This window comes from Siphateles boraxobius, unplaced genomic scaffold (assembly GCF_051911475.1).
Source record: "Siphateles boraxobius isolate OS27281-9 unplaced genomic scaffold, OSU_SipBor_1 130, whole genome shotgun sequence".
In the NCBI taxonomy this organism is placed as follows: Eukaryota; Metazoa; Chordata; class Actinopteri; order Cypriniformes; family Leuciscidae; genus Siphateles; species Siphateles boraxobius.
Genome location: NW_027508734.1, coordinates 17,875,659 through 17,901,062, shown reverse-complemented (window position 1 = coordinate 17,901,062; position 25,404 = coordinate 17,875,659). Strand labels below are relative to the sequence as shown.

At 39.2% G+C, this 25,404-nt stretch overlaps 2 protein-coding genes across 3 annotated transcripts; both read right to left on the bottom strand.

The window, feature by feature from the left end:
- Nucleotides 1–12,408: 12,408 nt before the first annotated feature.
- On the bottom strand, nucleotides 12,409–16,438 carry nat16l (N-acetyltransferase 16, like). Of its 2 annotated transcripts, none has more exons than XM_077228273.1 (4): nucleotides 16,235–16,438; nucleotides 15,549–15,806; nucleotides 14,179–14,403; nucleotides 12,409–13,396 (listed from the first exon to the last, which is right to left on the bottom strand). In XM_077228273.1, the coding sequence occupies exons 1-4, from the start codon at nucleotides 16,316–16,318 to the stop codon at nucleotides 12,824–12,826; spliced, it is 1,140 nt and encodes a 379-aa protein (XP_077084388.1). In that variant the 5' UTR covers nucleotides 16,319–16,438; the 3' UTR covers nucleotides 12,409–12,823. The 2 variants fall into 2 exon arrangements, with proteins under 2 accessions (XP_077084388.1, XP_077084389.1); XM_077228274.1 differs by having other exon boundaries at nucleotides 15,549–15,745; nucleotides 16,235–16,356.
- Nucleotides 16,439–17,074: 636 nt separating this feature from the next.
- Nucleotides 17,075–20,557, bottom strand: LOC143737202 (uncharacterized). The gene is made up of 5 exons (XM_077228275.1): nucleotides 20,235–20,557; nucleotides 18,703–19,074; nucleotides 18,489–18,621; nucleotides 18,270–18,318; nucleotides 17,075–17,744 (listed from the first exon to the last, which is right to left on the bottom strand). Exons 1-5 carry the CDS (start codon nucleotides 20,284–20,286, stop codon nucleotides 17,490–17,492), a joined length of 861 nt encoding a protein of 286 aa, XP_077084390.1. The 5' UTR covers nucleotides 20,287–20,557; the 3' UTR covers nucleotides 17,075–17,489.
- Nucleotides 20,558–25,404: the final 4,847 nt, after the last annotated feature.

Below are 25,404 nucleotides of genomic sequence, written 5' to 3'. Positions count from 1 at the left end.
TCCGCGCCCACATTCTGGATGCCCGGTATATGCGCTGCTCTCAGAGAGCTCAGGTTGGTTTGTGCCCATAAGAGGAGGTCTCTCGCCATCGCATGCAGGTTTCCTGACCTGATGCCCCCCTGGCGATTTATGTAGGCCACCACTGATATATTGTCTGTGCGGACTAAAACGTGGTGACCCCTGAGGTTCGACAGAAATGCTTTCAGGGCCAATCCAACTGCTTTCATCTCCAGACAGTTGATATGTAAGCTCTGCTCCGTGCTCGACCAGAGGCCGGATGCAGGCATGCCCTCGTGCAGCGCTCCCCAACCCAGGTTGGACGCATCTGTAAGAACCATTTTCCTTCTGGAAATTGTTCCCATTGTCACCCCCTCGTGGTACCAGTTCTGCGCTCGCCAGGGAATCAGGGTTCTTAAACAACCGTGATTTACCATAACGCGCAAGTTGCCTGACTGCCATGCGTGAGTTGGCACACGCCGTTTCAGCCAATGCTGCAGCGGGCCCATGCGCAGTAATCCCAAGCGGAGTACTGGCGATGCTGCTGCCATGAGACCAAGCAGTTTCTGAAATTTCTTCAGTGGCGCGTGCTCGCGCGCTCTGAAAGTGCCTGTAAGCGCTCGCACTGAGAGCGCGCGCTCTGGTGTGAGTCGCGCTGTCATCGCTCTCGAGTCTAAAACTGTACCCAGAAAGATCACACTCTGGCTGGGGGTTAGTTTGCTTTTTGAAACATTGATTGTGAAACCCAGGCATATTTAGATATTTTGATCATAATCAAATCCCTGTGAGCTAATAGCTCGGTTCTCGACTGTGCCAGCACCAGCCAGTCGTCGAGATAATTTAACACACGCACTCCCTGATGTCTCAGAGGAGAAAGCGCTGCATCCACACACTTCGTGAATGTACGGGGTGCTAACGATAGACCGAACGGCAGAACGGTGTATTGATAAGCTTGGCCCTCGAAGGCGAATCTCAAGAATGGCCTGTGACGAGGGTTTATCTGAATGTGAAAGTAAGCGTCTTTCAGATCCATTGTGACAAACCAATCCCCCGTGCGCACTTGCGCGAGGATATGTTTGATAGTTAACATTTTGAACGGCCGTCTCATGAGAGCTTTGTTCAAATGTCTCAAATCTAGAATGGGTCTGAGACCGCCGTCTTTTTTCGGAATCAGAAAATAGCGGCTGTAAAAACCCATGTGTTTTAGCGCGGGGGGGACTAATTCTATCGCCCCTTTTGCTAATAGATTCTGTACTTCGGTGCGAAGCACGTGACCCACGTTGCTTCTCACCGAAGTCTCGAGAACCGCCTGAAATTTCGGGGGTCTGCGAGCGAATTGGAGCGAGTAACCTCGCTTTATAGTGTTTATGACCCAACTCGACACACCGGGGATAGCTTGCCAGGCTAGAACACGTGTGGCTAGGGCTTGACACACTGACTGGGGCTGGTCGCCTAATGTAGGGGGACCGGATACCCTTATCATGTGATTTGTGCATACATTGAGTATTGGACTGACTGTACAGGCATTCGCGTGTGGGGAAGTCAGTGTTACAACAGGGGAGGGGCCGCCTAGTGAAGGGGGACCTGATACCCTTATATTGTGATTTGTGCACACATTGAGTATTGGACTGACTGTACAAGCATTTGCGTGTAGGGAAGGCAGTATTATAACGGGGGAGGGGCCGCCTGATGAAGGGGGACCGTGAACCCACGTGTTGTGTTTGTGAAACATACTCTTTTTGTGCTTTATATGGGTCGCCGTGAAAACGGCGTTTGTTTGCAAGAACGCGCTTACTGTTGCGGGCCTGTTTGCAGTAATAAAATCCCCAGCCACCTGAACTGAACAAGGGGCTGTGGGAAGTTTTGTTGACTTCTTCGAGGGTGGTCCGGCGAGTGCGGGACCCGTGCCCTCTCTCTTTCCCCTGCATGCTAGGACGACTTTGGCGGCGCTGTGTGAGGCGCGGCGCTTGGTCTGGGGCCTTGGCGTCGGGGAAGCGGGAAGCGCTTGGTTGCTCTCGGCTGGCGCTGGGCATCAGCCGCAGGGCGGGGCTGAGAGGCCTGCTTCGTGGGCTTTGTTGGCCGAGGCGTCGGCGGGGCTAGCTTGTGAGCACTCGACGCCGAGCTAGAGCGCTTAGGCAGGAAGTGACGCATGGCCTGGGACGCTTTCTGTGCCTCGGTGTATCTTTCTGAGAACCCCTTCACTGCCGGGCCGAAGAGGCCGGTGCTGGATACTGGGGCGTCGAGGAACTTTGTTCTCTCCGCGTCCTTAATGTCAGTGAGGGTAAGCCAGAGGTGGCGCTCGAGCACGACCAAACTCGCCATATTCCTCCCGATAGCCTGCGCTGTGGCCTTAGTAGCTCTCAGGGCCAGGTCTGTGGCGCTCCGAAGGTCCCGAAAAGCCTCAGGGTCCGGGCCAGCCTCGTCCATAGACCGGAGGAGTTTGGCCTGGTAAACCTGCAGCACGGCCATCGTGTGCAGGGCCGATGCAGCCTGACCGGAGGCGGAATACGCGCGTCCGGCGAGGGCTGAAGTGCTACGGCACGGCTTGTTGGGATGCACAGCTCTAGTTCGCCAGCTAGCAGCTGTGTTCGGGCAGAGATGAGCGGCCAACGCCTCTTGGAGGGGCGGCAACGACTCATAGCCTTTTTCCGCTGCTCCGTCCACGGAGGAGAGCGTCGCGAAAACTGCGGGGCCTCGTGTAGAATAAGGAGTGCGCCAGGCCTTGGTAAGCTCCTCGTGTACCTCAGGAAAAAATGGCGCTGGCTTGTGACGAGGGGCCTGTTGGTGCCCTGGCAGAAACCAGCCATCCAGCCGACTTCGAGGGTGTTCAGCGGGCGCGGCCCACTCGAGCTCGAGGTCCGCTACGGCCTGCGTCAGGATCCGAAGCATTTCCGCGTCGGAGTTAGTCCTGGTAGCTGAGGCGTTGGGCGTTGGCTGGGAAGCCATGACGGGGTCGAAAGAGCCCGGCCATTCTTCCTCAGACGCAGCGATAGACAGGCTGTCGTCGTGCTCGCTAGGCCCGCCGAAGGAGACAAGGCCCGCCACGTGGGGGGGGCGCTGATCTCCCTCGAACAGGACCGGAGATGAACGGGTTGGAGAGAGTGAGGCACGCGGGGACGAGGCCGGCGTGCGTTCACTAACATCCATGTTCTCCGGCTGCCGTTGGCTGCGGCGCTTCTTCTTCCTTGGCTGAAGTAGGGCCGGAAAAGGAAGCGCGGGAGAGGCGGCGTCGCCGTCACGGGAGAGGGCTAGCCGAGTTCGCAGCACGGAGATAGGCATGCTCTCGCAGGCCGCACATCCGCCGACAGACAGTGCATTCTCCGCGTGGTGAAGTCCCAGGCATGGAATGCAGCTAGCGTGTTCGTCCGCCTCGTGCAGCTTGCATCCGCACGTGGCGCAGGTCTTAACACGATGCATTTGAACAACGCTCGTACAAATAATACAATATACAAAGAGCAATGAAAAGGATATCGCCGGATAGCCACAGGAGAGACGGCGTCAGGAGAAACACGGTGAAATGTGTCGTCTGCTGAACTGTAGCTGGCTCAGGCTGAAGGCTTGTTCGACGGCGAAGGCTCAATAAATGGTCAGAGACGTGAAGTTTGTCGCTGAAGGAGTAAAATCTGCTATAATGGCGAATTCGGGGGCTATTATAGACTGAGGTCACGCCCCCTTGGCGGGCTCTGACGTGTATGACGCAGAGTGATCTCATTGGTTGCACGTCAGAGGCGCCTGCGCCATTGGATGTGCAGTTGCCGCAGCGCAGCCTATGAGCGAGCCAGACGCTCGTGTTCTAGCTGTGCAGCTGCAAATGCGCTTTACATAAAGGCTTCAGTAAATCGAGGAAAAGGAGTTTCCCCACTGCGTATAGCTACGCAATACGAAGTGACCGTTCGAAAGGGAACTACTAATTTGACTTGCTTTACGGCAAGCATTACAATTGCTCGTTTGTGATATCGCAATACATCATACTTTCATAAAATCATGCATCATACTCTACCTTGTCTGTGGCCATTGTTGATTCCAAAGCCGGTGCTGGATAAACAGAGAGCATGTGCGTGCGCGTGCGACAGAAGGCTAAATTGTCTATGACAGCGGTAATGGACAATTCTGCTTCCAAGCTGTAGGGCGACCGCAGAGGAAAAGTTACTTGGTGCTGCTTTAATAGAGTGCCGAAGTTATGACGTCACTTTTACCCCTTTTCCACCAAAGCATTTTGAGAGCCGGGTACGGAGCCGGTGCCTACTCGCGAACCAGTTCTTTGTGTTTCGACAGCCAAAGAACCGGTTCTCGGCCAGGAAAACTGGTTCCAAAGCGGCACCAACTCTTTGCTGGACTAGAACCAGAGAACCGTTCTTTTACCACGTCATGCTTACGGCGGGGGCTGGGGGCGGGTTTAGATGTGTTCTAAACATCTTTTCTGACCGCAAAGCCAGGAGAAACATTTGCAGAAACACGATGTAGTCCTCCATTGTAATTGTTATGCTTGAAGTTGGCCCAAGCATTTCTAGCTTTTTTTTACTTTTTTTTATTTTTTATTGAAAACATTATGTAAGCAAAGAAGAAAACAGTGACAATATAGAACAAATAAACGGGAAAAAAAACAAGACAGGGGTACATAACTAATCAGAAAAGATTACATAACAAAGGAAAAGATTAAAAGACTTACATATTTCAATTGTTTTTAAAGCCTTCTTTGTACACGAGTTAGAGATAATCCCAAAGTAATGTTTTACTTGCAGGCGTTTCTAGCTAAGACGTATAGCGACGTACACAGTGAGGCCAAAGTGTAGGCCAAAACGCGGAAGTGAGTTAGCATTTTAGCACTTCCGGTTCCCTCGCCCTAAAGTCTATGGGTTTTTTTAATGTGTTTTTGCTAAATCGCCTGAAATAAGGTCTGTGGTTAACAAAGCCTCTAAATATTTTCACGTTTTGATCTATGACATAAAACACACCAGTTATAACCTGCTTGTGGTTTTTTAAAACTTTATTGTGTCTGCTTGTGGTTTTTTAAACTTTACATAGGCTTCAAAATGTATACATTTTAGATTAACTTGTAAAGATTATCTTGATAGACAAAACGTATAACTGTACGTTCACACCGCCGCCGACTTGAGCTTCCAAAGCTACCGGAAGTCATCCATTTTCAATGGAAGCTGGCTTCTCTCAGCTGCAAGGAGCGTCAAATCCATCGGCGTCGCGTTTTTGGCGTTTTGAGCGTCTTGAGCGTCAATCAGAAAGTTGAAAGTAGCTCAACTTTATGGTAATGAGCTATGACGCGGTTCAGCGGCAAGCAGCGGCAAAAGCCAGCAACCAATCGGAATATAGACGTCCTCCGCGCAGGCTGATTCCGGATAATCACACGATGTAAACTTTTTTTCCTACCAAAACATTAGTTCCGAGAAAATGGAGGAGAAGCTAATAATCGCCGTTGCTGGGTTTCCTATCATTTATGATATGACGTTGTTTGCTTATAGGGACCAGTTACAAAAGAACGAGGCATGGGACAAAATAGCTGGGATAGTTTACATTTTTGTTATTAAAGTTGAACTTGTTTTAACTTGAATGACGCGTTTTTTAAAATGCTGTGCCATGCGCGAGACGCGGAAAAAGACACTCGAGCACACAGTCTAGCGCGTGTTTACATAGTTAAATAGAAAAGTAGTGAAGTGGAATGCAAAAACACCAATCTCATATGACATTTCATGTTGTGACACTTCTCTTCTCCCTGCTATGTCAGAGCGACTAAAGCGTCAACAAAGTTCCCCGTACTTTTTGACAAGCCTTGACAGGGCGTCCAGAGCTTCTTTGCCGCTCAGGTCGGCGGCGGTGATAACGTACGGTAAGGGTCACAACTCTTTGTTGAACACAGATCTTATTTTTTGCGATTTTCCAAAAGTCTATGGGGAAAATGCATAGCTTTTCGATCGAGGGAACCCATGCGCCGCTATTCCGAGTTGTCCTACAAAGTGACGTCATAACTTCGGCACTCTTCCGTATTAACTGTGTGACAGCGTAGAAAATTTAACTTTAGCTTTGCTTAGGCTAAACTTAACAGCGTTTCTCTCTTTTTCCATAGCCTTTTTCTACGGTGACCACCGGGTTATTAACTAGATAAATCATAGTGTTGTGGATTTGGGCAAAGGTGGAATAAATTAGTAACGTTAGCTGGGCTTCTTCATAATTTTCTCCCCTGCTGTGTGTGTGAAACAGAAAAATGTGTGCGTTACAATAAAACTGGATGCTTTTATATTGTGAAAAAGACAGGAAATTAAATGTGTTTATCACTGAATTAGTGGAGCTTCGTTACTGGTGCTATTCTATTACAGTAATGTCACCTTGTTAAAACTAAGCTAACTTTAGTTTTGCTCTGTACTGGAACAGCAGTGACCCACTGAAAGTGGTGACTGGGAACTGACACCTTTTTCATCCCACTTGAATTAAACTAACAGCTTTCTTCTGTCTTTTTGTTTATAGGTGCTTCTTGGGCATCAACCCAGAGACAGGTACAAAATCAGAGAGTACACAGAAACCAGCAAGTCTGTACACTGATCAGGAAGCTCATTGACTGAATGGATGTCAATCTAATGTAAGATGTGTTCCAAATTCAAAACAGAGTAACGAAAAACTGTCTCTGTGTTAAGCTATATGTAGTTATGCAGTAAGATGTTTACTTAAGCTATTAAAGGGATAGTTCACCCAAAAAATGTAATTCTGTCAATTACACTCTCTCATGATGTTCCAAACACATAAGAATTTTGTTCAACACAAATTAAGATAATTTTAAGAAATCTTTCTGATCCCTTCTATAGACTGCAAAATTATAACTGCTTAGAAGCCCCAGAAAGGTTGTAAAAACATCATTAAAATAGTCCCCCCCCCCCCACCACCACCACGAAATAAAGAGTTTATTTAAAAATCTCTTCTCTTCTGTGTCAGTCTCTGATGACGTTCACGTTGTAAACACAGTGCACTTCCAGGTTCTTCGTCAGAACGCTGGCTCAGTATTGGCTAGCTCCTGCATCAGCATCACATGTATGCGTCGTGTAGCTCACGTGAACAGCGTCTGATACTGACACAGAAAGGAAGAAATTGTTGAATGAAGTCGTTATTCTGTTTTGTTTTGCTTTTGAGCAGTAAAAGTATTCTCATCGCTTCATAACATTTAGGGTTGAACCACTGTAGTCAGTCACATGGACTATTTTAACAATCTTTGCTACCTTTCCGGGCCTTGAAAGTTTTAATAAAATTGTTGTCCATGGAGGAAGCTCTCGGATTTCTTAAAATATCTTAATTTGTATTCCAAAGATGAATGAAGGGCTTACGGGTTTGGAATGAGGGTGAGTTTTTGGGTGAACTATCCCTTTAATGTGTATCTCTTTAACTTTAGTTTATCCTGGTTCAATGGAGAGTTTAGACAGACTGCAAAATTAATGTGTAAAATTCATTGTTCTTATTTGAATTAAACATTTCAATGTTATAGGTAATTGATGGGTTAGAATAAAAACGTCAAATTTACAGTACTTTACAATAGTTTTAAGTGTACATTTACATCACATTACTGGCTACTGAGTTGCATTACTATGTACGCCATGTGGCAATTTGTCATGTCATTTTTGTAATTTTGCTTAACCTCAATCATGTTACTTTCAGTCCTGCTACTCATATGAAAAATAACAGGACTGACTAAAAGTAACAGGAGTGAGAAGAGTCCTCTGGTTTGTTGATTTAATATTAATTGATATAGTACTATTCACATGATTTTTTTATAGTTTAAATTACTTACATTTTAGACATTTTAGGATTAGTTTTACAATGTGAGTACCATACTTACAGGGAGCCAGTCCACCACAGAGTAACTTAAACTTTTTGTCTGTCTTATATTTTGTAGATAGTAGACAGAACCCATATTATGCAGGTGCCAGCAGCAGCTTATAAATCACAGTAATACGATGGCATAACTATTGTGAGGTCACAGTATACAGCTGTCATTACACAATTATTTACTGTAAAAAGATACAGTAACTTACTGTGAAAGTCAGGCAACTGGTAATCTGCAATTTACTGTAAATTTACTGTCAAATAATTAATAGCATGCCAAACACTCCGAGAGTTGTCATGACAAAACTGTAATTAGTGCTACATATGTTAATTGATGGTATGAATGGTCCACCTTATGACAGTAACAGTTACTGAAGAATTTAAAGCCATAATGTCAAACAAATTGATCATCATCACAGTATAGTTTTGTAACACTTTTAAATGTGTTTCATAGAGCGCCTCTGAACAGCTCTGTGGCACAAAATTGATTTAAATGACCTCTGTCACCCTCAATTTCAAAGTATTTTAAATGTCTTTGCTGTAGTACAATCATTTCAATGCCAAAGACACACTAACTATATTTGAATGTGTAATTTATTTGGCAAAATGTGAGAGAAGAACCTCGTTTTCAGGTAATCGCTTCTTTAGGTCTTTAGCCCATGACTACTTTGCAGACCCACACACACTGATAGTGGCCCACAGGGGGTTAAATTTAGGATATCTACAGCGGAAGCTCAGGGAAGTCCAAATTTAACACAGAGTGGCCGTCGTGGGCTTATCATCATCATCATGATAATAATGATCTGCTCCAGTAGCAACCTGCGCTCTGTCTTTCTCTTCCATTTATGAGATGTGTCATATGGCTAGGTCAAATCCATACAAGTGCCAGGAAGTGGGAAAAAAAATTAGGAAAATGACAAAAGAGAAAATGAGAGCAAGAAACGTCATAAAGTATTGGCAAATCCTGTAACTCAAATCAAGGGAGAGCAGAATCTTGCCCTTTGTACTTCCAGAAGTTTTAAACACTGCATTGCTTGCACGGATTTTAAAAAGTTTGACACAACTTCAAAGTACCAACTAGCTGCTGTTACTCTTGTCTTCACCAGCAAAAGCACTTTGTATATTGTGTCCGTAGGCCTATACCCGTTCTCCCACACCTGCTTTTCCCAGTCTGACTGACAGAGCTGTATTTCATTATGAACATGAGAGGAAGCTCAGTACAGCCTACTTTTGTTGAAACATGGAACTGCAGTCTTTTCTACTGTAGAAACTGACCCGTCGCTATGGGCGGGCCATGAGGGGCCGGGCCCGCCCCCAAAAATGCTTGTGCCCCCCCACTTGAGGCACAGATAATTTAATTTTAATTTAATTTTAATATTATCATAGTTGCTAATTTTGTGTTGCATTAATGTTGCATTCTTTATAATTAAAATATTAAAAATATAAAGAAACAATGGTGTGATTTAGTTTGATTGATGGGAATCTACACTGCAACAGCCTATCACGGCCTTACAAAAGAACGTTAGGCTACGTACGTGACATACAACTAAGCCGCTGCCGCTCAACAGTTACCGCGCATTTTTGAAAGCGGTTTCAAAACGAGTTTTCGTCGGCTTATCCCGAGTGGATGATACTTCTGCTCGGAGAAACGCTTATTCCCGCTGTACTGGGACTGGAGAGAGGACAGCGCTGCCTCCACTCAAAGTATCTGTGCGAGTGTATTTGCGTGCGTGCGTGTGTATGTATGTGTGTGTGTGTCATGGCAATGCATATCCCTCTGTTGACTGCTTTAAAATGCAATGTTTGAGATGTTTGTTTACATCTAATATGTGGTGTAGTCAAGTGTTTTATGGATATTCATAACATTGCTTCTGTGTAATGTGGTGTAGGCTATAGGCTACCTGGTCATATTGCTGTAGGTTATATGTTTAAGGTGATGATTACGTGCTGCGCGACTAGAGTTGATTATTATAAATATACATACTGTAGGCTAATAATAATTGTGCCCCCCCCCCCCCCTCATTTATGTACAAAGACACACACACAGAAAGGAGAATTAAAGATCCGCAGGAATAAAGTGAATTAATTAAATTCCCCCAAGGTAAATTATGACCCATAAAATTAAATTTAGTCTAAAAGAAATTTTATTGTGATTCACTGTATAACATGTATACAGATTATTATCCTGCCATCATTATTAGACATTACCCTGCCACTGACCATCTGCAGTTCAAACTTATTTTTGGTTTGTATTTGTACTGCTGAAGGAGATAAAGAAAAAGAGAGAGAGAGGATTACTTTGGACTTGCAGATCCTCCAGAGAGATAGTAAGAAAGCAATCAATGATCTTATATTTAATACAAGGTTAATAACTATGACTGACATTGAGGCAAATTAATTTAAAGTTGTTTATATGTGTGTAAAATAATATAAAAAAAAATATTCTAACAAATCTAAAGATAAAAGATATATATATATATATATATATATATGTTTATGTTATCATTTCATTCATCAGAGCAGAGACAAAAGCAAATTCATTCATTTTGGTTTTTATATACAAGTTGGATTTATAATTTCCACCTTTCATTTCCCTTGTATTTTCTTTTTAGTATTTAGTATTTTATTCAGTATTTACTGCTGTGCTGAGCTTCCTGCTGCAGGTAAATCTTTCATTTTGCATCACATATTCTTATATATTGGGTCCACAGGATAATGCCTGTTTTCCTCAGCATGTTGGATGTTTAGTGAACTGAATTTCATTCATAAAAGCTTTACGAAAGAGGCCTACTTTAAACCTGTCTGCTCTGTGCCTGATAGTAAAATACACACAAAGGACTGCTTCTCAGACGCAGATTATGTCAAATCCAAGATTAAATTTCACTGTCAGTTATAGCAGTCCCCTCTTAGTCCTGGCCTTGGTTTAATCTGTTTGTGGAAAACTGGTCCAAAATGCTGGAAGTCTGAGCATCAACTTAAAAGAAGTCATCACACACTTCTGGTTATTGCTAATAGTTTAAGTTTTGGTATCATTTTAAATAAGTCTAAAATGAGTTTTGAAGACAATAAAAAATATTTAAAAAAATATAAAATATACATAATATTTAAAAAATATCAAACATTATATCATAAATACATACAAAAAATAAAAAACAAATGTAGCTAATGTAAATTAATTGTAAAAATACTGAACAGCATTAACATTCGTTCTCACAGATCACAGTAAACATTTTGTACAAATAAAACATTTTGAAAACTGTTAGCCAAGAGTTTAGCTGTATAGATTGAAATCACAGTGAATCATTTAGACACATTAGATATGCTGACTATCTGAATTTAAGTACTTTAACTCATAGAAAGAAAACATAATAGTAACTCATGACAATAAAGTGACTCATTTAGTGCAGTTTTCATTCCTATCTTCTGCTCTTTTCACTTAAATACTAAAATGTTTTCTTCACTGAGTACCAACCAGTTTGTGACTGAAAATTAGCTAATGAGTTAATCATTGACACAGCTGTGAAATTATGACTGAGCCTTTCTCATATGTTAATAATTCAGTCTCACACGGTCCATATTAAAATGTAATGCATGTCAGAAAGGATGTGTCAGTATGAATGTGACAAAGTTAGAAATCTGATTAAAGAAATGTCAAATAAGCTTTTTATAACAGCATGCATGAAATAGTGTAAACCTCTAATGTAAAATTTTGAGAGTGCACAAGATGTCTCCATTTAATGAAGTTGATGGTTGTAATTGTGTGTCTGGATGGGTTTCTTGTTTTCATGTGTGCTTGTGAAAAGAGGGAGGGAGAAAGTGATCTGCTCTGTCATGAGACGCTCTGTAATAAAGTCTGGTACGAGGAACAGATGGACATTATTTGAGAGACAGAACTGGAACTAAATGAGTGTAACGACAAGCCAAGTGCTTCAGCAGAGCAAGAGTGAAACTAATGGAGGAGGAGAAACGAAAGGACAGAGGTGGAATAGTGAGAATGGTGGAAGGGGTTAGTGTGCCGGAAAGACATAAATCATGGTTGTAAAGTAAAGAGAGGGTGTTACAAAGGAAAGAGTAGCAACAGGAAAGAATGTAATGGAGAAAGAGAGAGAGGGGGGAACAACAGAGATGGTGAGAGGAGAAGAATAATTTGCTGATTGATAGATTCTCAGAACATACATACACTGTTGCCTGTTTCTCAGACAACACATATTTTCTCCAAGGACTCCTCGTCCGCTTTTCCATCATGAAAGGCAATTACAAAACACCCAGTGGAAAAAGAGGCTGATTTTCCACAGTGTTATCATCCTTTTTTCTTGTCACTGCCAATATCAGTTGCTTAACACCTGTAATGTATCGTACATACAGTGAGAGACACTTTCAACTTTGTTGTTTTTATTTAAAAAAATAAATGTTTAAAGATTCATTTTAAAGTTATTGTTTATACAGTTTTTTAAAATTTTATTTTTATAATAGTGTTAGATACAACAATATATGGTTGAATGTCTGATATATATATATTAAATTGTAATAACATTTCACAATATTGCTGTTTTTATTTTATATGAGATTTCAATTTCAAGAACATTAAAAAAATTACCAATGGTAGTGTATTATATTATAAATGTCACAAAGCCATTCTTTTAATTCATTAAATTAGACACTAGATGCTTCAAACAATCAGTTTGAAGTACTTTTCAGTTTAAACATTCAATTCTTAAATCATCCTGTACTCATGAGGCATGGAGGAACAATTACATCCCTCATGTTTCTGACGTCACCTGTTACTGTAATGAGTTTACTGAGTTTGTTTGCCTTGTTTCACTCAGGCACAAATGACAAAAAGTGCTACAATATTGTTATACAATAACTTGATTAACTGATTCATGCTGAACAAACACTTTGTTTAAATGAAGCTGACAACTCCATTATGGCCAATACAAAATCAATCACCTTTTTTTTTTCTTTATCTCAGGCAACTTTTTCTTTTCTTTATCCTCTTTAGATATCAATAGAACTCTCTTTCCAATAACAGCTGCACCCAGAAATCCCGGAGCTGCTTCACTCTGTCATGGCCATCACAAAACTGCTTTAAATCGTCCCATAGAGTCTGATGCATATAAATATGAACCACAACTACTCCTTGAATCTCACTTATCACACTGTCCAGGTGAGCTGTTAATGCCTTCTTTGCTAAAGAAGTGTCTGTCCCGTACAGGTCGATATTAAAACGAAGAGACCCTCTGTTAAATGGAATAGGATAGGGATGTGTGTGGAGGCTCATGAAGTGAGGTTTCCCACCAGAACCATCTACAAACCATGTCAAGTTTCGCCTTGCCAAGATGTGGAGGTTACTCTCCATGAGTTTCAAGGGCTGCCAGTCCTGGATGATAGCATTCCCTGGAAGCTGAAGTCTGGGAGACAGGTCTGAATCCAAGAGAAGGGCCTTAAGAGCATCCAAGTCCTTTACTGACACTAAAGGACGGCTGCTGTTGGACCCATCTGACATAAGCAGTTTTTCCTTCAGACCTGAGACAAAGCTATCAAAACCCTCAGAATTCCCCAACAGAGAGAGAACAGCCTGTTTTAAAAGACAGAAAGAGAAAACAGTGATAAATGTTGCTCTGGCAAGGATCAAAAGGTGGTGAGAGAAAGTCAAGAAGAAAGAAGACCTTTAGTGAAGCATAATTCACTAAGAACAACAATATCAAAAATAACAATATAAAAAGGTATAAGAAATGCAGATTAGACTATTTTGATTATCAAGCAATGAATATTTAAGTCTAAACTGATTTAGAACATATTCAAAGGAAAGTATGATTGATAAGGTTTGCTGCAACATGTTTTTCCCTTATTGAATTTTGGTAACACTTTGCAAAAAGGGTAAATTTGTTAGCATTAGTTAATGCATTAGATATCATGACCTAACAATGTAAGCAAAAGGGTAGTGTTGTGTTCATTTATAAATATACTATTGTTCATCGTTAATAAATGTTTGCTCATAAAGCCTTAAATAAAGTTTACATAACATGAATTCAGCTATAAAGCAGATATGCAGAAAACAGTGATGTCATCAAGAACTGAGCTGATGACATCACTGTTTTCTGCAGAGCTGCTTTATAGCTGAATTGAACTCATTCCATATGAACTTTACAGTTATTGAACCAAACTGAATGAATACTGAACTGATTTCAGCTGAGTAATGACACTATAATTCTTTTTAGGGCACTGAATCATTTTTCTGTTTATTACTGTAAAGCTGCTTTGAAACAAATCTGTTTTGTATAAAGCTCTAATATATTAAATAAAGGTGACCTGACGTGAAATATTTTTCACTTTTCAAGTTATATCAATTTAACTCACCCTTCTGGCCAGCAGTGTGAACTTGCGCAGTTTTTCGGGCCCTGGGTCATCTCCTCTGGTGAGGCGTTTGGTCTTCACATTGGGGTAGACCTTCTTTATGTAGCCATCAACAAATGTCTGGATCACTCCAGCCAGACCACAGCCCCTTTCATTCGGACACACTCTTAATCCCTCAACTATCACAGTTTCACCTCCATCAACCACCAGGCCTGACTCCAGCGCCACCTAAAGGCACATTGTAATAATTATAGATATAATAGGCTAAACAAATGAAAACTGTGTCTGAATATTAAACTACAGCTGAATATTTTATAAAATCAATAGAGAACACTCTTGTAGTTTTGATGATGGCATTTACCAGAAAAATGCAGCACTTTATTAAAGTGGAACTGTTTGGCTAAGTTAAGAGTGTGTTTAGTTGCCTGTTAAGTGTTTTGAGAGCAGTGACCTGAGTTTGGAGAAATGTGTCAAATCGATTGAGAAAAACTGTAATATAATTACAAAAGCCAATCTGCAAAAGTGCTCATCAACATGCATACCACCAGCAGAGGTTCACTGGTGTTGTATAATGGCACAACATAATACTTTTGTAATGATAATATCAAACAATTACAATTGTGTAGTTGGCCTTATTTTACTGCCCTAGACAATAGTATATGAAGAGCGAAGCTGTCCAGTGGTATAAATGTCATATCCAGAGTACAAGTATATGGGTCATGAGTCAATCAATATGTGCACAGCAGAGAACACAGGCATTGATGTGGTTAATTTCAGACACAGGTTAGTATGCTGTCTTTCTTGAGAACTGCAAGGATTGTATTAACATTCAACATCGGTGTTTTTTTTTTTTAAATCACTAACCGCTACGATAGGAAAAATGCTAATGGTTAAAATATGCTCTGATGTGTTTACTGATTAATATAATCCTTGCAGTTCTCAAGAAAGACAGCATACTAACCTGTGGCTGAAATTAACCACATCAATGCCTGTGTTCTCTGCTGTGCACATATTGATTGACTCATGACCCATATACTTGTACTCTGGATATGACATTTATACCACTGGACAGCTTTGCTCTTCATATACTATTGTCTAGGGCAGTAAATAAGGCCAACTACACAATTGTAATTGTTTGATATTATCATTACAAAAGTATTTTTGTATCATCCTAGTTTTATAATATAATACACAATAAGCTTATATTGTATACACTATAATACAGTGTGTCTTGGGTCTGATGACAAATATTCTACAATTTAACAAGGATGGGCTATTTAATATTTTAGCATGCCTTCTGGCTGAGGTTAAAGCTATGTGATATCAGAAAACACATGAGGTCTGTCAAACCTTTTTACTTGTGTATCGCTTACCAGCTTCCTATCTCTCCGTGCTATAATAACCACTCTTCCTGGCTCACTCATCCAGGAGTGATAGCGATGTGGCAGGTAGTCATTGCCATCATATATGTCTTGTGATATGGCCATGACGTCATCGTAATCTTCTGGTCTGGCCAGACAGAAGATCAGTCCATCACTTTCACCCACACAGTGTGAAGTCATCGTTACTTCTGCACAGGGATTAACCGTGGACTGTGTAAAACACAGTATTTTATGTATGTCTAGTCTAGTCTCAGAAACAAATAAAAACAGATTAAAACAACAATAAAAGTCTGAAATACCTTATTTAAATTGATTGCAATTATTAAATATGCAATTTAAAGTAGCTAGCCTAGATGCAATCTGCATCTAAGTGTATTGAGCAACTTATGATTCAAACACCATCACTGCTAAGTGTGGATAACAGTCATTATAATTAAGCAAAAACCTAATATCATTCTGGATTACGGTCTACTAGTGAACTTGCTATGATCATGTGATCACTAACCACTTATTATTAGAGCACTGATAAAAATGCAACTACACCCTACTTTCAAAAACATAGACTTAGCAAAGCATTACTGATCTAAGTTTACAATTGATACACCAAAAACCGTGTAGAAGATTTCTTCAGTAATGTAGTGTTTGATGGGAAACGAGTCTCAGTCTGCAGGACTTACCGCGTGACGAATCGACAGTCGTGTGCTTTTGACGATGTGTTCCAGAAGACAATAAGGACGACAAGTTCCACCCCGGACGAACATGGACTTTACTCTTGCAGGCTTGTTAAACTTTGGTTGCCGGTTTCATAGACAAGGCTTAAGCCTAGTTCCAGACTAAAATAGCAACATGTTTGAGCTGTTTTAACTGAAAGCAACTTGCACTGACATCTTACAATATGTCAGTGTCATTGTTTTGTCTCAAGATGCACCACAGTAATTGTTTTTGTTTTTTGGGGTATACGTTTATAAAAGCTACTTAAATTACTAATTTAACTCAGGCCTGATCCTGGCTTAATCTAAGCATTGTCTGTGAAACCAGGCCTTTGTGTTTAAAATGTCCAACCTTTACAAAGACTGAACCTCTTTTTTTTTTTTGGCATCTTTTATTGTAGGCCTATGTCAATAATTATCCAACATTCGATACAGTGGGCACATAGATCTTCTTTGAGACGTTTCGAGTAAATTAAAAAAAGTAATTAAATAATAATTAGCCTCTTTAAAATAAACAACCTGAAGCCATTTCCTTTTCAAAAACAGTATCGCAGCCCCACCCAGCGGGAACAAGGCGACATTGCAGTTTTGTGGCCTCAATGAAGATAAAGCATGTCGAAAAAAGAGTTTATGCTCAGAGGATGTACTGTTATGGAAACTTGCAACCACGGGCAGGAAGTATAAAACCAGCACAAGATCTAGATAACGGAAGTTCATAACATTTCCTTGTCCTATGCAATATAGTCTATCACTTATCATAAAAGTTAGACTTTTATAGAAAAGCATTTATAGAAAGAAAACAATAGATTTGTAGGGGGAGGGGAGATTCTTTATTTAACAAGTCATTTAATATATTTCAATGTATTAAAAGGTATTAAATAGTAAAATGATCCTTTGATGTAAGTAAAATACACTTTTAGCATGACTTAATGAACAATAAGATACTTAGGCATTATGAATGTTATATGATACTTGGACTTATGGCAAAGACTTAAGTTGCGATAATGTATGTTAGATTGTAACAGTAAAAGATTAATGAGATGATTCAGTGATAAAAAACATGCATGTTTCTCAATCTGAAAACAAAAAAAATTATTCATTTAATAATTTTTATTTGTGCAATACATTAGAATTAGCTTTATACTATTTTACTTTATACAAGTATGATTAGGTTCCTCTGAATTGCTCTGGAAAGACTGGATAATATGAACTGCTGAAATAATCATTCAGTTGTATCTGGCCTCAAGGGGCTGCCCTCTACATTTCTCTTTGGTAAGGGACTCTGTCCTAACAGGTGATAAACATGTCCTTGATCAGTCATTGTACCTTGTGTCCATGCTTTGGGTTGGCCTTGGTAAGACTTCCACAGCCGGCCATAGAAAAGGTCTTTTTTGATCTTGGCATAAAGTTTTGAGGGGTCAAAGCCATTAGGAGAACTTTGAGAAGTTGGTGCATCATCTGATTCTTCTGCATTTGTCTAAAGTAAGAGATTTACATTTTAGGATGGTTTTATTATTGCTATAAAAATATGGTCAAACAATATGTACTGAAGAATATATCGATCTTGCTGCAAACAAGGGTCGTGAGAATTGGTCGTGCAGAGGAGCACTCAAACTTTAACCGCAACCATGCACGTTCTTTAGACAATAACAGGAAACTGATACCTTTAATGTACTGTAATCACTTACTGTGATAAAGTGTGTTCCAGGTTGAAAAATGGCACAGTTAAAAACAGTACACTCCACTTTTTACACTTTTGCACTGCACATTTTAGATTGCTCTGAGCATTTCAACTGTGACTGCTGTTGATATGCTTTTTGTGAATAGTCACATTTAGCATGTATAATTCTAGAAAGCTACTGCATGAGCCTCTAAATGTTTGCATGTTTAGAATTACTATTTAGAAGAGCAGTAAATTATTAACCTCACTCATCTTCTCAACGACAGAAACTTTATCTCTAATTATTTATTCATTGTTTTGTTTATAGCTTTAAATTCTTACCTCAGACGGTGAATCTGTCTGGTATGTTCGTATTTCAAAAGACTTCATCCTGCAAGGTCAAATTTCCCATGAAATTACTCTCAGATTTTGCAAATGTTTTTTTTTTTTAACTTTTTTTTATATGCAGCTTTTTGCTGTTTTGATCTTTAATGTATATTTTTTATAAATATTAGTCTTTGTTGTTTTTGTGTAAACATCTGTAAGATGTGATCTCTATACCTTCTGCAGTTGTTGTTTCTGCATAAGTAGAATAGGACGGTCAGGATAAAAAGGGTAAGAATCGTTCCAATGATAATTGCACCCAAACGTCCAAATAATCCCAGCTTTGTTTTTTCCTCCATGTAAGTAAAATCTATGATGAAAATAACATAATAAAATCAAGAGTCTCAAATTTATGGCAGAGTATGTGTAGGACTACATGTGCAAGCATTACCTTTTATCATAGACGCGTTGATACTGACATCTTTCTTACTGATATCAGTACACTGCTCCAGTTTACCAGAAGGAAATGTTATGAACGCACAACAGATGCTCACACTCTCATTTGATGCTACTTTAATGAGAAGGGATGATGATTGACGTGGAGACGACGTGGTTTTTTTCTGTATCTTCACTTTAGTCTTATATTCATCATTTATGTAAGTTCCAAAATATGGATGATACGTGCCCAGTTTGGTGCGATTCGGACCTCTTAGCATCTCCCAGTTGATTTGTGTCATATTTTCGCCCCCTGAGAGGACACAGGTAATGTTCTGACCATGTCCATCACGACTGTGACTGATAGAAACATCACTGTTTGATTTGCCTGTTAAAGAACACCAATGAAAAAGATGCAGAGATTATAAGGATCACTGAGACACAACCCTAAAAATATTAAATGATGAATGCTTAAAAAGGCTATTGCTTACATTCAGAAAAATTTAGTTTAGTGTTGTTACTAAGCCTGTCACGATTATTAATTAATCCTATGATGAATCACAATTATTTGAGATAACTGCAGTTATTGTGCAGTTTAAATTTCAATTACATTTCGCCATCCAAATAAAGCAAATTTAAGCGCTTAAAGAAATGCCATCAAATGTGGTAGAGGTAAGCTATTATAAAGTAGTCAAAGATCTTCCTTCATATGAAATGAAGGCTTGTGTGTTTAATCAGACTGCATTATATTATATTATAAATAATTACATAAGTACTTATATAGATATTATTAAATTTCACAACATTACAAGTAGGCTAAATCATATGGGCCTTTATTATTATTATTTTTTATTATATACGAATCCAAGTTAAAACAAAACATTAGACTTACACTGTAGTAACAAAACAATTAAATCTTTAATCATTATTAATTGTATCGTCAGCACAAAAGTTTTGATCGTGGCAGATGTAGTTGTTACTGACTAAAAAATAATTGTTTACAATTCATTGTTTATGGATTATTTAGTTAATCTGCCTATCCAGTAAATCTTTACTATTGCAAACTTATTTACTAATAAGAATAATGCATTGGCTTTTTCAAATGAAGCCAAAATGGAGGTTTTAAGTTTAGTCACAGAAGTGGTTTATATAGGCGTACTGCAATATATATATATATTGTTGTTGCAAAAAAAAAAAAAAAAAAAAGAACTCGCTCTATTATGTTTATTAACCTTTCATAATAATAATAAAAAAATCCAAAATCAAATCAGGTGTAATAAATCAATAATGTAAATTCTAAAAAGTGAATTCGAAAAGTAAATCACAGAATGAAAATGAAATATGCTTCAAAAGCAACCCATTCATTGAAAGGTATAGTACAGTTGATAAGATATAGGTATAATACGAGTGTCTGTCAGTGAAAGTGCTGTGACGGTGTTGACCTATGCTTGTGTTAGCATTAGTGTGTTATCTTAGTGTGACTTTAACCAGGCAAATGTATAAATAAATTTGGCATCATCTTCTCAAACTAACACAATATTCACTTACCTGATTCCAGGAAGACAAGTATGAGAAGAGCACTAAGAAAGTTGCTGCTCATGGTTGTCGCGCTAAACCAACACTGACTTTCTGTTCCGCCTGTTTCCTACTTTGTCTGATTTTTTTTAGCGTGTTGTTATTCTGACTTCACACTAGACCTCTATATCTTACCATCAACCATTTTGAATTCGCTTTGTTCTTTCTTTCTTTTTTTTTTAACTTTTATTGCCAACTCAGATCTTTGATGTCTCTGAGAAGGAAATTATGCTTAGTGAACGTGGGAGTTTCCACCAAGCATGTCTTTCTACCCAGAAACGGCACTCAAATTAAATTTTATGTATTTAAGTATAAGGCTAGTTTATTATTTGAAATGTAAAAATTAATATGCAAAAACTTTAAGTAAAGTCATGCTCACCAAATTAAAAAAATTGCACTAGAAAATGGAAAATAAATCATCTGTAGAGGAAATGGAATCATTTAAAGGAAACTGCAAGGGATAGCCAAAATAATGGAAACAAATCAAGTGCTTCAACTTCCATTCTCAGGGCAGCTTTAATCCACATTGAAATAATGCCATACTTAAACTGTACATGATATATTGCCCAGAAAGGAAGTTAAAGAATTTTACTACAAGGTGACAGTTGAGATGACCAGACACACGCACACACATAAATGTAAAGCTAGGGCTGTCCTGACATTCTAGAGCAGTTTTTGTCTTATGGCCCCCCATCTGTATAAGACTGTAAGTACATTGCAACCAAACCATAAAGATGTTAATTTTGACTTTTAATACAATTTAGTATTATCGTTAATATCATTAAATTCTCTATATTACTATGATTCACTTTTTTCTAAAAACAGACTCACTGATGTAAGGGATCATCTGTGTTTCATGTCTGGTTGTGTGGGTTTTGTTTAGTTTCCTGTGTTTCACTTAGTTTCCATGGGTTTTCATAGAGTTTGATTATCAGCTGCACCTGTCGTTTGGTCTTGTATTAAAACGACATGTTTTACGGCAGGGATATCAAATGCCCATAGATATGGCGAGAGCCTGCCATCCTTAAGCTTCTTGAGGGCGCAATTTTTGAATTTGAATTCATCATGAGCGCGGGATTTGACGTTTACGGTCGCTGCTGAGGATGGAGTTGAAGATCGCTGGATAAAGGGCTGAATTTGGATCTGTTTCTTGCAATCGTATGGATTCTAAAGATTTGGATTACATCAAGCTAATAAAATGTATGTCTTTTGTGATTTTATGTTGTGTTTTGGTGTATTATGGTTCTATAGGAGAAAACGCATAAAAAATGGTTAAACGATAAGGTATTTTTAAGATTTTAAAGTGCAGTCTTATTTAACACCATGAAGGCTAATTATTAATCATCCGAAACGAGTTTGCAGCAGAAGGCACGAACAGAGTGAAATGTTAGTATTTCTTAAAGGGACATTCGGCAACTCTAGCTATTTCTTCGCTGATTGTCACTTTTGTTGTCACATGTTTTCTCAACGAGCTCCCCCTACAGCTGTGAGGCGTATATATTTCACAACAACGTCATAAAAAAACTCACTTGCAGCACCCTCCTCCCCCTTTCTACCGCTGCTCATGTGCATTTGTTATTATCGGAGCGGGGCAACTTTATCGTGTGGAGCTATGTCTACCGAGGTGGGTAATAGGCCTACATCACACACATTGAGGGCTGCGTGTGTGTTTATGTCGAATTGCCGTAAAGCAGTTTGTGTTTCTCGCTCGTTCTCGCTTCTCACATGACTTCCTATTTCCGACTTACCGGGACGTTAGTCCCCATGTTGCAAGGTTGGTTTTCCGCCTAGGAACGCTGGGGGGAGTGGGGAAAGTCACCATTCTCAGCAGAACAGGTTATTAAACCATCCAAATGATTTCTAAACGGTTTTATTAAGTTTAAATAGTTGCCGAATGCCCCTTTAAATGAGTAAACTGCATGGTAAAATGTGACTGAAAACGTAATAAAACAATTGAATGCAATAGAGTCAAAATATTAATGCCACAATTTTAATATGCATAAATAATAGGTACAAATTTGTACGTTGGTAGAGTCCATACGTAAATAATTTACATTTTTGCGCTGTCAATACGTAAATATTTTACGTTTTAGTGCTGTAAATACGTTAGTAGGCTATTACTATACGTTTCTGAGTGTAGCCTATCAAACGTAAGTAAATGTACGTGTGGTAGAACTACACTTAACGTAAAAATACACATGTATTCTCATGAGATCACGGGTTTTAAGGCAGGTTAAATGTCCTAATTTAACTAAGGCTAAGTTCATAATAAGTTTAGACCAAGCAAAATGTCCTGCCAGAAAAGCAGTTCTCTTAGCAGGTAATTTTGTGAGTGTGTAGGTCACACTGTCCTTTTTCTAAAAAAACACCTTCCTTTTCCTCCTATTAATGGCGTTGGTCCTAATTTACACTCTGTCCACACCATGTGCTCTGTTGCTCTCAGTCTTTCATTTTCTTACACATAGTAGACACACATACACATTTAGACACAAACATCTGCCCTGCTCTGACCAACAAATCCATTTGAGTTGTTTATGAGTCATTAACATCGGCTCTCCCTAAAGACTATTCAGAGCTTTCAGAAAAAAATATTTGAAACGTGATTGTCTATACCATAGGAAGATTATTTTTGCAGAATTTAGTTCTAAGGAACATCTAGATTTCTAGAGGCAAGACTGAGGTACCAACACAGTCTTATGACAGTGCGTATCTATACCACTAATGTTATTTCTCGTGCCATTTATACGCCAAAAATGTTTTTTGCGTGTATATGCTACGGACTGAAATCCCCTTGGGTAGGATTAGGGGAAGGGGGGAGGGGGGTGCGTGTGTATTACACGCCATAAAGTGCGTATCATATGCACGCGCAAACTGCGTATCATATACACGCAAAAACTCTTTTAGGCGTATAAATGGCACGAGAAATAACATTCATTGTATTGATACGCACTTTCATGAGGTACACACAGTTACACAGACACATTCGCACTGATGTTTTAGCACTCTGACATTGTTGTCATTTACAAAAATTATGTAATATGATTCATTGTGATTTATCTGATCAAGATTGTGTTGTCTTGTATGAGCTTAAACTAACTTCTAATTAACTTTGTGGCACTGTTCTTAAATTCTGTCTGCTTGATTATTTTCCTTTCTATTTTTATTACACATGTGCGACTTGTTTCTGTATCCTTTTTTCTGCTTCTTCCTCTGACCCATTTTCTCTCCTACCGTAGGCCTATTTCTCACTCTCTCTCCACCCCTCCCCCATTCCCATCTGTCAGATGGACAGGTGTACATACAGAGGTTTCAGCGCTCTGTGTGTGGCATATGATCATGCGCTAGCTAACACTATTTATTGTGGATATGTTGCTGTAAATATAATTTATCCAACCTGACGCACAAACACACACACACACATATATATATATATATATATATATATATATATATATATACATATGAATAAGTATTAAAAAATATGATGTATAATTATGTATGAATATTACAAAGAAATTATATATATATATATATATATATATATATATATATGCGGTGTATGTCTCTGTGTGCAGGTGCATATATGTTTGTTTGTGTGCGTTTATAACCATTCACAGGGGACGTGTTGCATAATGCATCTATGTAACACCATATCCATCACCCTGCTTTTCTATATTCTGTCTCTTGGAATACAATAGCATGTGTTTGGTTTGTGTACTGAGAGAAAGATAAAGCCAGCTTGTGTGCCCGATCCAGTTTCCCCCACCTCTTCTCCTTTAACCCCAGTCTTACTTTTAGTATCCCTATGGGGTTTTATACCCTGAACCCCACCCCCACTTTAACACACAGGCTGACCTCACTGCATTTTATTACACTGCAACACTGCTTTCCCATCCCCCTCCATAGCTCTGCATAGCAAGAAATAGAGTTTGCGTAAATTCCACTCTGACGCTGTCTAGGCCATTGCTATTATATAACTGACAAAGGACCTTGTCTCACTCTCTCTCTCTCTCTCTCCTTTTTTTTTAAACTAGAATGGTTTAATGTTTTTAGTACATGCAGTACCATTTCATATCACAATTTTTGCAACCACATAATCCCACCTCATTTAGTATTATGAAGGTCAAATATGACGAGGACAGCAAAGGTGGAACAGAAGCTGCATCTGACATGGCATTTATGTTTTATTACACAGGCTTTTAATGCTGCTCATCTACACACACAAAAAAACGGTGTAATTGGTTATAATGCTCAACGCTGCACACCGTGCATAAAAAATATCTGACGCAACATGAGCAAATCCACTGTAAATGTAATGCCGAAATCGACACATTTTATTAATTTCAATAGATCAAGCTTAATTGTGTAGGGGCATTTCTTGCCCCCTTTTATAGAATTTGGGGGACACTTTGTCATTTTTGGTGTCATTTTTGCCCAAAGCGCCCATTCATTTTAGAACCTGAATTCCAACTAAAAACAGACAGTTTTTCCAGTATTCAACTTTAATCCCAACTCTCGCCATGATTTTTTTAGGCTTACACACTTAATTAAGTCAAATATATTTTCTCTTCTCGTCATCATAAAATTACCAAAATTAATCATGCAATTAAATAATGCTGTTTATTGTTCATTTACTCTTAAATATGCCACTCTTCCAAAAGCAACCAAGTAGGGTAACCCAAAAAAATATCAGGAATTGATTGAGTTGTGATGTCAAACTCTAGACTCATTTTATTTAATCTAGCCTCTGAATTGGCGTGCAATGAATTTCTGAAATGTTCTCTGTAATCCAAGAACAGGTGGTATGGGTTAAATTCTTCAAACCCATCTTTAGCAGCTGTCCACCTCTCATGTTCTGTCTGAAACCATTTTTACCAAACATTTAAGACATTTACATTTTCCTAAGTGTGTTTATTAAGAAATGCTCATTCATAAAACACTATTGTAATCTAGCGCAGTAGTAATATAGAGGTCAATAATGTGAGGCTGCAGTGACAGCTGCTCCTCGTGTCAGCATAGTTCAGCAAAGAAGCTTGTCACGTTCTCCATTTGTCATTGCCTTATATATGTGTGTGTGTATATATATATATATATATATATATATACATATACTCGACTATCGTAGCACTGCTTTTGTTTCACT

Coding starts and splice junctions, on each gene's coding strand:
- nat16l (XM_077228273.1), bottom strand. CDS start 16,318: ATGTTCGTCCGGGGTGGAACTTGTCGTCCTTATTGTCTTCTGGAACAC. Junction 14,404..15,548: donor CACGGAGAGATAGGAAGCTG/GTAAGCGATACA, acceptor ATGTGCCTTTAG/GTGGCGCTGGAGTCAGGCCT. Junction 13,397..14,178: donor TCACACTGCTGGCCAGAAGG/GTGAGTTAAATT, acceptor CTTTTAAAACAG/GCTGTTCTCTCTCTGTTGGG.
- LOC143737202 (XM_077228275.1), bottom strand. CDS start 20,286: ATGAGCAGCAACTTTCTTAGTGCTCTTCTCATACTTGTCTTCCTGGAA. Junction 19,075..20,234: donor ACTTGTCTTCCTGGAATCAG/GTAAGTGAATAT, acceptor GTTCTTTAACAG/GCAAATCAAACAGTGATGTT. Junction 17,745..18,269: donor AGACAGATTCACCGTCTGAG/GTAAGAATTTAA, acceptor CTCTTACTTTAG/ACAAATGCAGAAGAATCAGA.